The following is a 12,562-nucleotide window of genomic DNA, read 5'->3' on the forward strand; positions in this document are numbered from 1 at the left end:
TGGAACCTAAATGAAGAATCTGGTGTTGTTTTTTTCAAGGATCTAGTTTTAAGTCAAATAGGAACGTTTTAGCCAGAACTCTTAATGCTATTACCCACTAACTCTTAACTCAGGTTCAGACCTTCCATTATGACAGAAACAAAATCTCCCACCTCATGTTTGCATGAAATTTAGTTATTCACTATGCTCTCTATATTTGTTGCTGCAATTGGAGTTTTCCAAGTTTCTCCTCATGCTATGGGACATTATGCTCAGAATCCCAAAAAGATAATGAGAATGCCCAAGCTGGTGTCATATTGACTTGGCCATTACTTACTGCAGGACCTGGCAGCCCTGGCATGCCTCTTTCCCCTCGCTGTCCTGGCATACCAACAATACCTCTTTGACCAGTGGTTCCTGCTGGACCAGGGGGACCATCTGGGCCCTGAAATCCACAAAGGATAAAACAATGTTACTGTCATTTCAGCAGCAATAAGTAACGATGAGACCAAGCCTAGAGTTGGTCTAGGGAGAACTAAGACATACTGGTTGCCCGTCTTCCCCTGCGTCACCCTTGTCTCCAGGACCACCAGGAGGCCCAGCTGGCCCTCGATCTCCCACACGGCCATGAGAACCGGGATCACCACGAAGACCTGGGGGACCTTCTTTTCCTGGCTCACCAATAGGCCCAGCAGGGCCTGGAGCTCCCTAAGAAGATCAAAACACTTCATTACATTGGACCCTTTTCTGATCAGGACAATTAAATTCTGAGGACTATGTTTTGATTAACTATAAATATGCATACTCTAAGGAAGACCCAAAGTTTGAATGAGCTAAGATCTATTATCACCTCATTTATGATCAAATAAATGAGATTAAATAAAAATCTCATCAAATTATGTCCAAGCTCCACCCCCCTCAATTTGCAAGTCCAAACTCCCTCCTTTAAAAGACACATTAATTTTTTCTCTCTCTTTTTTCTTTTTTCTTTTTTTTTTTTACACCTCAGGTGTACAACTACTGCTAGAAAACTCACCCTTGCCATTCTTTCCAATACCATCAAGATAAAGTCCATATTCACTTTTCATTCACATGGTACAAATTAGTGTTTTAATGGATATTTGTTCAATTCTCAAATACTTCTAAAAGACTTCACATTCATATTATGTTTTCCATAAACTTCACCTTCTGATAAACTCACAACAACTGCAAGTTATTTTTCTCATCAAAACTTCAAAAAGCACATGAAGTGAGTGACACAGTTTTGTGTGGAGTTAAATCCTCACTTGTCGACCACAGCTAATTATTTATTTTTTCTTAGTGCTTCTGAAAGTGTTTAGACATGAGAGATTTTGTGGTTCATTTTTGGTTTTTTAATTTATTTTATTGATCTTATGAGTAACTCCACCAATGATATAACCCAGCAAAGGCTTCTTCGTTTTCCAAAACCTCTCCTAACTTCAGCCACCACCAAAGAGCCAAAGAACTAAAAAGTACAGGAGGATACAGGTCGTTGCTTTGTTTCTGTAAGCAATGAAGTCATTAGTGCAGGTTGAACAGCTCGAAGCCTACTTAACCCAGTGAAAAGTCTTGCACTAATTTGTACACACTGACACTGGATCAAGCCCAAGACCCAGTTTTATTTAATGAAGTCATATGGATTGGACTAGATGATCCTTTGAGGCCTCTTCCAATCCCTAACATTCTGTGATTCTGTGTGATTCCGTGTAAGCATGCAGTCACAGAAGTCAGTGCTGACAAATTGTTCTCTCCTATAGCATCAGGCCATAAACACCGCTTCATCTTTTCTGCTTTATTTAGTCTTCAGGTTATCAATGACCAGTGTATAAAACACACCTATTATGAATATAACAACTGACTTACAGTAGGTCCTGGAGGCCCAACTCTTCCAGCAGATCCTGGGAATCCAGTAGCACCCTAAAAAACATTTTAATGCCAACTTTATTGAAAGAAATACAGCACTGGTGATGTCAAATGTTCTCAGCTGAATTAGTGAGCAAATCGTATAATTACAGACTGCGATAAACAAGCTGAGATGAGGAATGATACACACATAACAAAATTTCAATATTAGATTATCTGCAGTCAGGTTACAAAAAATAAAATCTACTTACAGGTGGACCCTGAGTTCCTCTACCACCTTTCAGACCGGGAACACCTGGAGGACCCTAAGAAAAAAGGAGAAAGAGGGCGGTGATAGTGAACACCCAGGACATTTTAAGTAAGCAAGATCAGCCTATGTCACCGATTCTCTGACGCTGTTATTTATACTTACCGGTGGACCAGGAGACCCAGCAAGACCCTGTGGTCCTGGAGATCCAGCATCTCCTTTCTGTCCAGGTTCTCCAGGTTCACCTTTCACACCTGGCTGACCATCAGGGCCCTATAGAAATAATATTCAGAAGAGACATCAGGTCAGAGAATATCAAATCTTTCCAGCCTAACAAAGTAATTTTGTAGGGAATTACTAAAAGGCAAAAAATAACAGGAGAACAAATTAGCCCAGAAAACAGTGTGTTTGCTCAATGGTTCCATTCAAGAGAACTGTAACAGTTCAGTAGAGTCTTTAGAATATCACAAATGGGATTTTCTGAAGTCTGTGAAGTCAGAATTTCCATTTAAAATATTTTCTTATCTAGCTCACATTTTTCTTTCTTTCAGATTTCCTATTTTCCTCAGTAGCTACTGCATACATAAAAGCAAAAGAGACTGAACAAACTTCATCTTTTATAAGCTTCTTTTTCCCACCAAGGGAAGCAGGTGCCTGACTCTTTGTGAAAGGTCTGAAACACAATATTTAGGCTGTGGGAAAGTTTGGGGGATTCACTGGAAAACTCATTGACCTTCCATTCAGTCCATCAATTCATTCCAGCTTTCACCACTCATGGAGCCAATCTTTGCTACCTTCAGTAGACAACACTTTATAACTTGCCTCATTTTAATCTCAAAGGAGCAATATAGCATATTCATGAAAATATGAAATCTGGTGAATGATTACATAATCTTATCAAAAAAACACTTTTCAACTGTCTAGGGTATTTATTGGCCCTTTTCTTTACTTGATATACTGATGGGAAAAGAAACAGCTCTTTTTGCAACAAAAAATGTGACTCACGTTCCAGAACACTGCAGTATTATTCGTAATGAAGGAAACTAATTATGTCAAAGCATGACTAAAAGGAACTCATCGCTGTTACAAAACACATACCGGAGGACCAGCAAAACCAACAGCGCCAGTTGGGCCGTTTTCTCCTCGGGAGCCCTGGTAAAAAATTTAGAATAACTGTATTTAACATAAAAGTCTTTCTCTATACAGTATACCTTTCAGTTAAATATATAAGAAAATATGTTAACTATTTAATGTCATAAGTGCGATTATACTTTTGCTCTTAATCAGAATCAAATGTTCTTTTAATCACAAAACAAACTACATCAAATATGATATTAAGATGTGCCATGCGTCCAAGACTATATGTAAACTTGCAGGACTTAAAGATGGCAGGCGTGTGCAAGCACTAAAACTGCAATGGGAGAAATTCTGCTCACAACCGTTCCCAGTGAGAGCAGGATTAGGCGAAGCGCACATACTTTATGCAACCTACCATTCCAATCAGATAGGCTGGGAAAAAAAAAGAAGAGTTCCAAGATGTATTCTCTACAGGGTCGGGATGGGCTATGAGCTGCTTCAACTGAGCTTTCCACACAGCTTTTGTTTGGAAAAGAAGGAGATGAAGGCTGCCAAGCTCCAGCACTCCCCAGAGGGGTGGAAGCTATTCCAATTTACACTGGAAATAAGGCTGTTCTCATTTATGACAGAAACATAATCAATTCCAAGGATCTAAAAGGGTTGAGCCTCTAACTCCCTAATCAAAGTCAACCCTTAAAATTCTTAAAATCACAAATAGATAGAAGATGATAAGAGTTAGCATAATTAGATGAAAACTATGATATACTTCTGTGCTTTGTCCATCTAAATATTTGTATGGCTACAGTAGTACCTGGTATTGGCATGCTTTTAAAAAGATTTAAGCAATTGAAAGTCATGGCATAATTTCAGGAGTGAGGTAAATGAGGGTAACTCTATGTTAAGATTGCCCTAAAACAAGCATAGGACAGAGTAACAAAATCTGCCAATAGTTTTGCAAGTGCACAGCATCAGGATAGGAACTAGAGATTTTGGCTACAAACTAAGGGGAAGAAAAAGAGGAAGATATATCAGCAAATGAGACAAAACCTGGAGTCTGGATCAGTGTTAAATATTGTTAACTTATGCCACACAAAAAAACCCAAATGTGTTTACTCACAGGGTTTCCACGGGAGCCAGGAGGACCAACTAGACCTCGAGGACCTGGTTCACCCTTAAAAAAAAATTAAAGGTTATTTCCCAAGTAACTGATTAGACAAGTAGCAAAAGTGCCAATAAAGTATGATAATATTAAGAAGCTTCAGAAGGGAATGGTATAAAAGTCTGTTTACCTTTTCGCCAGTTGGACCTGCTGGACCCATTGGGCCTATTGGACCAGGGAGACCCTTTTGAACAAGTAAAGATAAAAGGAAGTTTAAAAAGTAATACTTCAAAACGGTTAATTTAAGTCTTCTCATTTGTTACTATTTCCATATGCTTTTTTATTCCTTTAAATTCTTCTCCTTTATCTCTGAAATCTGGCTGGGTCTTTTTTACCTAAGATTTACTTGCATTTCCTCTCCCAGTGACCAAAATCCCATATCTCAAAAGCTTTACTTTCATTCATTCTCCTTTTTTTCACTAACTTTATCTTCTACTTTATGCAGCATTTATGAATAAGGCCAATGATTAAAAAAGCCTTGGCTTTATTTTGCTCTCTCAGAAGGAAATTATGTCCTTTTTTCCCCACTTGCGCAGAAGCTCTTGATATGTTTTATGCCAGTATTTCATTGTTTAAATTAATTTTAATGTGTCGATTATTTCTTCTGAAGATTAATTTATATATTGAAAAATCGTCAAAAGCATCCTTTTTCTTTTCACAGGGCAGTTAGGCAAATAGATTCCAATTTCTTCATCCAAACCCATTAACTGCACGTAATGATCCTGCAGCACGATTCATACTACGTTCTTGAATATTTAGACATCTCAGTTACAATTCTCTTTCATTAGAAGCAGAGTACCACGAACTCGCACCAAGTTTATCTCAAACAAAATTCACTCTCCCCTAAAAATCTGAACTGTAACTTAGTTCAAACTGAAGAGAAATACAAAAAAAGACAGCATTAACAAAGGACACTGCATGACCATCAATGCTCTAGCGATAGGTAGCAGAGATATCTGCAAATACCTAGCTTTAGAAGACGGATGTACATTTGGTTCACCATTACTTTATTAGTTACTGTAAGCTATAAACTTGTCTTAAAATTGTTCTGTATCTTTGGATACTATCTAACCTACAAAGAAATTCCAGCTCACAGCTGCTAATTGTTAGTGCTTCTGTATGCTAGGGTTTCTCAAAAAAACTTCTCTAACTAGAAATTTACTCCAGTGAGAATCCCCATCTTTCGTATGCATCTCAGATTTCCAAATGCCTAGCCGTTAGTACTCCACCTGGTTTGCAAACACCAAGAATCTCAGATAGAATGTGATTTATTTAAAAACTAAAACAGTTTCCAGAAAGAAAATACAGTCAGTGCATACAGAGCAAACCCAGTACATTTGGGATTATCAGACAGTTATCTATAATGTGATTTATTTAAAAACTAAAACAGTTTCCAGAAAGAAAATACAGTCAGTGCATACAGAGCAAACCCAGTACATTTGGGATTATCAGACAGTTATCTATGCAGTAGTGTGCATGCAACACCTCGAACATATTGGATTTACTGAATGTGAGCAGACCAGTCATGTTATTTATGCATAGGAGGAGGTTCAATGCTTTCCAGAAGTGTCAGCGACATACTGCTGATATAGGGCTCAGTACGTTTACAGGCATTTTCACCTCTGAAACTCAGGACAGATTGTGGGCAGCTCAATCCGAACAATAAGGAAGCGTCTGCCTTAATCCAAAAGTCAAAACTGGTGGGTTTGCTTTTTGGCTATTGATCTCTTCCTGTCCCTTTTTTCATATTTTTACCATAGTCAGCTTAGCTGAATCCCAAATGAACATGCTACTTCTGGGAACCCTTTCCACTGATATCTTAGCTCCCATTATTGATTATACAAAACACAGGCTTGGCACACAGACATCCTAAAACACTGCGTACAGCAATCTTGAAAAACTCAAAGACCAAACTTGAAGGGTAGGGAGAATGAGAATGACTGTCGACTCGTGATATCACCAAGCTGAGTAGGGTTTAACTCTATGAGCTAGGTAGCTCTAGCCCAACAAACAACCTGCTCTGTGGAGAGTAGGTCTAAAAAGAGTGATAGATTTACTTACTCTTGCCCCGTCGTTACCAGCTGTACCTTCAGCACCTTTCTCACCTATGCCGCCCTATGGAAAATACCCAGAAGGTCTCAATTATGACACTGAATGCTGAGTAGTTCATACCCTGTAACAACTACAGTATTAAGAGACAGGTGAGTCTACACAGCACAACAGAAATAGCCAGACTTACTCTATCGCCCTTGGGGCCAGGTGTTCCAGCGATCCCTCTTTCTCCAGGCATACCTTGAAGACCCGGTGGGCCTGGATCACCAGGTGTCCCACTGGGGCCTGGGCTTCCCTGAAACAAATAAAGAACAAGTTGTTGTCTATTCATCTGAGAAGTAAGTATCTTTGTCTCTAGGCTGCAGAACATGCTGTGCCTCTGTTGAAGTCTCTGGGGTACAGTTTTAAGTAATAATTTTCTCTTAAATTTGGACTTTATTCATGTCCAAATACTTTACTTTTCCCATTGTGTTACTCAGGAAGTTCAGTTGTCATACTGTAGCCCTTCCAAATACATTAGTATTTACTCAGTGCATACCGGGAATAAGAACAGGCCAAAAAACCAAGCTTGAGCATCTTTCTAACTTGACCTTGATGCCACATGGGTCTATTGTACAAAGTAGCTACAGGTAGAAGTTGCCAGGGGCAGAGATGCTTTATTTATGCTTTGCTTCTCACAGCTCATGTCCATTACAGGTCCTGCATTACTAGAGGCACTTCCCACCTGGGGTGACCTTCCTAGGTCCAATTATATCAACTTCAGGTGAAAGGAAGACATGCAGGTTTCAGTATTTTCTTTTAAACACTCAACCCTGTCGAGCCTCTTCGTGTAAACTGACATGGTACAGAGCCATTTCCAGAAGGTTTCTTGCAGTTCAGAAATGGTTTGCCCTGTTCTACTGAGAAACACAAAAACCATTTTAAATTTCAGATCTACATAAATTAATTTAAAATGTGATTTCTCAAGATTTTAGTATCTTGCAAGTTATTAATATTGTATACCGGAATAACTTGTATGTCCTCCTAGAACCTTATATAAACAAGACATCTTTCATGGAAATATATCCCTTTTATAATAAACATAATCTCTCTCTTATGTTTGTGCAAATGAGCAGAATTACACATTACAGCACTGCAGTAACACAAATCTCCATTCAGCTTACCTTTGGACCATCAGGACCATGACCTCCAGCCATACCCTTTTCACCCTGGAGTCCTGATGCACCTGGTTCTCCCCTTTCCCCTGGATTGCCACGTTCTCCCTGCAAAATGGAAAATTATTATTTATTTAGAAGTCAGGGTACAATTCTGGTAGAAAATATCCTAAATATACTGTAAGTGCAGCACTGCTATTTGAACAAAGAGCCCGTGAACAAATTATGGGAGAAGTGATCAAATAAAAAAGTTTTATGCTTTTACTGTTAAAGGTAGGGGAAATAGAATGTTGCTCAGCAAACTAAAACCTGTCATTTCACAGCTGTAAACCAAATCACGTAGCAGTTAGTACTCAACACCACTTGGTGAGCGATGAAACCATTAAAGGCAGTAGACTTTACAGAAAACATTTTAAAACATATCCATGTTCACAACCATTTTATTGGTGGGAAAAAAGTCAAATATTCATTTTAGTTGTTAAAGTCCATATTATATATCAACTTTGAACCTCAGAGAACTGTTATGAATGTTTAAACTCTGAAAGAAAATACTCACCCTAGGGCCCAAAGGACCAACAGCTCCAGGGTCTCCAGGAACACCCTAAGCAGAACAGAAGTCACCATTAGAAAGAAAGCATTATCCGTAGCCTTATAGCTATGCAAATCAGAATTCAACATTTTCATTTCCAAAGTACTGTGAATGTGGATGGCTAGTTATGAATATTATCTGTCCATGACATGAGGATAGTCCAACTATGTCCAAGAAGATGGTCAGATCCTAGTATTCATTTTATCCAAAAACAGTTCTCAGATAACTTGCAGACTACATCAGTACATATTTCTAAAGAGTGGGAAATGAAATTACAAAGAGAAGAAAAGGTAAAACTACTTTATTAAGTGAATTCTTGTTAAATTACACAGAAATTACCTGATCACCTGGCTTTCCTCCCTCACCTGGAGGACCTGGTGGCCCAGGCAAGCCCTGTAAAAAAGTAAATAAAATGGTCACTATCACGATAGAAAGTTACGTAAATCCATATTTAATTAAGACACCAAGAATATGAATGTAGTATTATACTCAGTACAAAAGCATGCCTTCAGAGATCCCCAAGCGAAATAGTTACATGAATATTTCACCCAAATGTTTTCCTCCCTCTAAATGAGATGGTAGCCCTTCTTTAACATTTGTAGGACACACGCATATCAGCCCTAAAAACAAAGTTCTCTATAAACAGAGATTGACATAACTTAATTAATACTTCATTATCAAAACAATTCTTTTGCTTCGTATTTGGAACATCTTTGGAAGATCTTCAAATTAAAACTGAAAACCAACAAAGGTTTTCTCAAGGGCTACAGAGCTGGTATCAAAGCCTTTGCCAGTTCAATTTAGTGCACAGCTGATGTGAAAGCTAAGCATCACTAATTATTCTGAGCATGACTGTCTCAGTTCTGAGCTTGTGTTTTGTTAAACACCACTTGGTTGAATTTCTCCAATTTAAGTTGATAAAGACATGATTGTTTATCTTTTTCTTTAAAAAACAAAAAAAATGAATGCACGTACCTGAAACCCTGTAGGACCTGGAGGGCCTTGTTCTCCTCTTTCTCCTGCCAGACCCTACACGAAAGAAAGTAGTAAGTACACAGTAGAAGAATATAGGCAGGCTCCACGATTTTTCTTCTCTCTGAATATGTATATTTTCAATTATGTATTTTTTTATTATACATTTTTATTTACCCAGGCCAAGACATACCCTACCTAAAAGATGTAATAAGATGTACATATTTCTTCAAGATCCCCCTCACCAAAACTCTGTGCTGACAGAAAAACAGTTCCATTGAAACCAAGGAAGCTAGGAAAATGAACTATGAGAAGATTTTGCACCTTGCACTATTTTCTGTAATGGTTAGTAAAAGCAGTAAGACTACTAGTTTTGTGGGCTTTTTTTCAATTCAAAGCTTCCCATTTTTATAGGAAAATTTTTTTCTTTAAACATTCTTGGGATTTTTTGTATGAAATCAACAACTGGCATGAAGATAAATAAAAATAGAAGCAGAAAAAGTAATGAATGGATGGAGTGATGGGCAGGCAGGCAAAGTGGTAAAAGTTGACTTACCGGTGGGCCAACAGGACCAGAAGGACCAACTTCACCATCTTTACCAGGGGCTCCCTAAATAGGGACATAGGAAGAAGTCTTGTATAGTGAACATGTAAAACAGAAAAGCATCGTTTTCTGTAATCACTGCAAATAACGGTCACACTCACTCTCTGTCCTGGGACACCCGCATTGCCTGCTTCTCCAGGTTTGCCAGGATCACCCTAATTTGCAGAAGTAAAAATTACTACTTTTAGACACTGTTTTCATCCATTAAAACATATGCAAATGTTTAAAGTTAAACAGATCTTGGGTATCAGGTGCTGTACTCACACTGCTACCCTTTGGCCCAGGAAGGCCCATGCTGCCTGGCTGACCTCTGATTCCTATTGAACCTGCTGGACCTGGACGTCCATCTTCTCCAGGAGCACCCTACAGAGAAAAAGCATTTTCCACATTAAATTGGAACATGTTTCTATATAAAAAAAATATATAAAAATGACATTAATCTGGTTTGGTACTACGGTTATCAGTCAAAACATCTTTAAAGCAGACATAGCTTTAGCCATACTGCTGAATTTAACCAAATACTACGCAATTTATCATAACGGAGCCATTATGTACAAATACTTTATTGTTTCCTTAAAGAGAGATTTAGAAAAGATATTTAGTTCAAAATGGTTTAAAAATATTGCAGCAGCTGCTAAACAGACACTGCTACACAGACAAAATTAAAGGAACGTTATCTGCACAAATTTTGGAGTTGGGACTCTAAAGTGAACACTTAGAAGATGAACCTTTAGAAATGAAGAAAATTCAAGTTAATAAAAGTAATTTCAATGAGTTGAGACCTTTGAGTTACTGTTTCCTTGCTGAAAGGACTATTTTTGTGTCACTTACCAAGGGGCCAAGTTTTCCTTCAGGACCTTGAACACCTGGATTTCCTGTCAAACCCTAAAAGCAGGAGTAATTATTGGTTAAGTTGTGCATGCAATTCCAGAACAATAGAGAAATGTAAATAAATCCAAAAGATACACTCAGTTACTACCATGGTATGAACACTAAGATATTCTTTACACAAGAGTATCTTCTCTGTATCAAAGGTCCTCATCCTCCACTTGACAGCTTCATCCCTCACTTTCTTTGATCTTTCCTTTTCTTATTCTTCCTTTTCTTGCGGTTACACCTCTTGAGCTTCTCACAGGCTCATCTTTATTTCTGTCAGCATTAGCCAGTAATTGATCTATACCACATCTTATACTTGTTGCTTCTTTTCTCTCCTTTTGTGATATTCCAAATTTCCCCCAAATATTTTTCCTGAAAAAAATCTGTAGATGACGTGCATCACTCAACTATGTAAGTTATCAATCACCAATTTGATGAAGGTCTGGCCTTCAATTTGTGTTATCTGTGGCAACTATGTGCTTTACAAGCATGCTTCCTTTAGTTGCATTATTTCTCTTTTTTCAAAGGCAAATGGAACCTGTGCTTCCCAACATCAACAGGAAAAAAGACAGGTATTTCGGCCTTTACCCTTTAAGCAGTCCCACTGAAACAAGTCTGTCCTTGTATAACAGCTTCTTAATCCTGCAAAGTTCATTGTTGCCTTTTGAAAATGAAAAATGTCATTGTTTATAGCATACCACTATTAGTTCCTTACCCTTGCACCTGGGAGGCCAGGTTCACCAGGACGCCCAGGATCTCCCTGACCTCCTTTAGGACCAGAAGAACCTGCTGGACCTCGCTCTCCTTGGGCACCCTAGAAAGATACCAATGGGCTACTAGTTAACAGCTAGAACAGTGACAGTAAGAGAGGGTTAAATAAAACAGGTATCTTCTATTAAGGACCTATTTTCGCAGAGTTCCAAATCATTAATACTTCTATTATTACTACTTTTTTCCCAAATTATTACTTCAAAGTTGCCTCTTCCATATAGCAAATTCATATAAGAATTTTAGAATCCCTGTATTTTTAAAATTCCTAAAAAGTCAGGAATTTACAGAAACACTAGACAAATACATATGCGAGTCACTTCCCTGGAAGTGTTATAGCAGTTAGGAAAGCCAAAGACAGATAAGCCCATCTGCTCAAGGGACAAGTCTAGAAAAACCACACCACATACAAAGAAAAGGCCATTTTTCAGACAGTTACCTACTACAGAGCAACATATAAAGCAATGTAGTAATAGAACAAGTCAACATCTCTTATCTATTCACATTTCAGCATGAGGGAGAACTAAGTCAGGGACAAGCAAGCAAAGCTGAACATCACAGGAATTGAAAGTTACTTTTCCCAAAAAAGTTATAGTCTCAAAACATTCAGACCCCTTTTTGGCATTTGTAAATTCCTTTTGATACTGCTTCCAGTGATTTCGAGGAAGAAGAAGCAGATATTTATAATGGAATACTTACTTTCTATATATCTGTATGTATGAAATTTTTTTAAATGACCCAATAAAAGCTGGACACTTTATTTCTTTTACCTTTGGTCCAGGCAAACCATCAGAACCTGGAAAACCACGGTTACCAGGAGCACCCTAGAAAAAGCCATAGATACAAGATGATTATCTTAATTTTTACATAACTAATTGCAAATAAAGTACTAGATTTATGGTTTGAGGGTTCATTTAATTTCCTTACAACTTTCTTACTTCAATACTTTCCTTTTTTTTTACCACTTGGAGTGGTAAAAATATCAATGTTTCATTCATACATGCTGAACAGCTCCTTCTACGTGAACAGTCTCATTGAAAGCAAGATAAGTACAAAATCTGCAGATTAGATCATCATATCTCCATCATTTCTCCTATCATACTATCCTGTACCATAATCCACAAATGAAAATATACAGTTGTAAAAAAATAAACCGTAGTATTAACTGCTGTTAGGAAAATGAAGTTTGACTATACTCACA

General features: G+C 37.9%; 1 protein-coding gene across 1 annotated transcript in view; it reads right to left on the reverse strand.

Moving 5' to 3' along the window:
- COL5A2 (collagen type V alpha 2 chain) overlaps window positions 1-12,562 on the reverse strand; it is a 63,415-nt gene that overhangs the window by 12,473 nt on the left and 38,380 nt on the right. Inside the window, 20 exon segments of the mRNA XM_086615872.1 lie at window positions 317-424; window positions 526-687; window positions 1,864-1,917; window positions 2,115-2,168; window positions 2,276-2,383; window positions 3,209-3,262; window positions 4,305-4,358; window positions 4,477-4,530; window positions 6,408-6,461; window positions 6,586-6,693; window positions 7,562-7,660; window positions 8,109-8,153; window positions 8,481-8,534; window positions 9,117-9,170; window positions 9,670-9,723; window positions 9,819-9,872; window positions 9,982-10,080; window positions 10,549-10,602; window positions 11,309-11,407; window positions 12,132-12,185. Of these exon segments, the coding sequence (XP_086471998.1) occupies window positions 317-424; window positions 526-687; window positions 1,864-1,917; window positions 2,115-2,168; window positions 2,276-2,383; window positions 3,209-3,262; window positions 4,305-4,358; window positions 4,477-4,530; window positions 6,408-6,461; window positions 6,586-6,693; window positions 7,562-7,660; window positions 8,109-8,153; window positions 8,481-8,534; window positions 9,117-9,170; window positions 9,670-9,723; window positions 9,819-9,872; window positions 9,982-10,080; window positions 10,549-10,602; window positions 11,309-11,407; window positions 12,132-12,185 (1,476 nt within the window).

This window comes from Tauraco erythrolophus, chromosome 8 (assembly GCF_009769465.1).
Source record: "Tauraco erythrolophus isolate bTauEry1 chromosome 8, bTauEry1.pri, whole genome shotgun sequence".
Lineage (NCBI taxonomy): Eukaryota > Metazoa > Chordata > Aves > Musophagiformes > Musophagidae > Tauraco > Tauraco erythrolophus.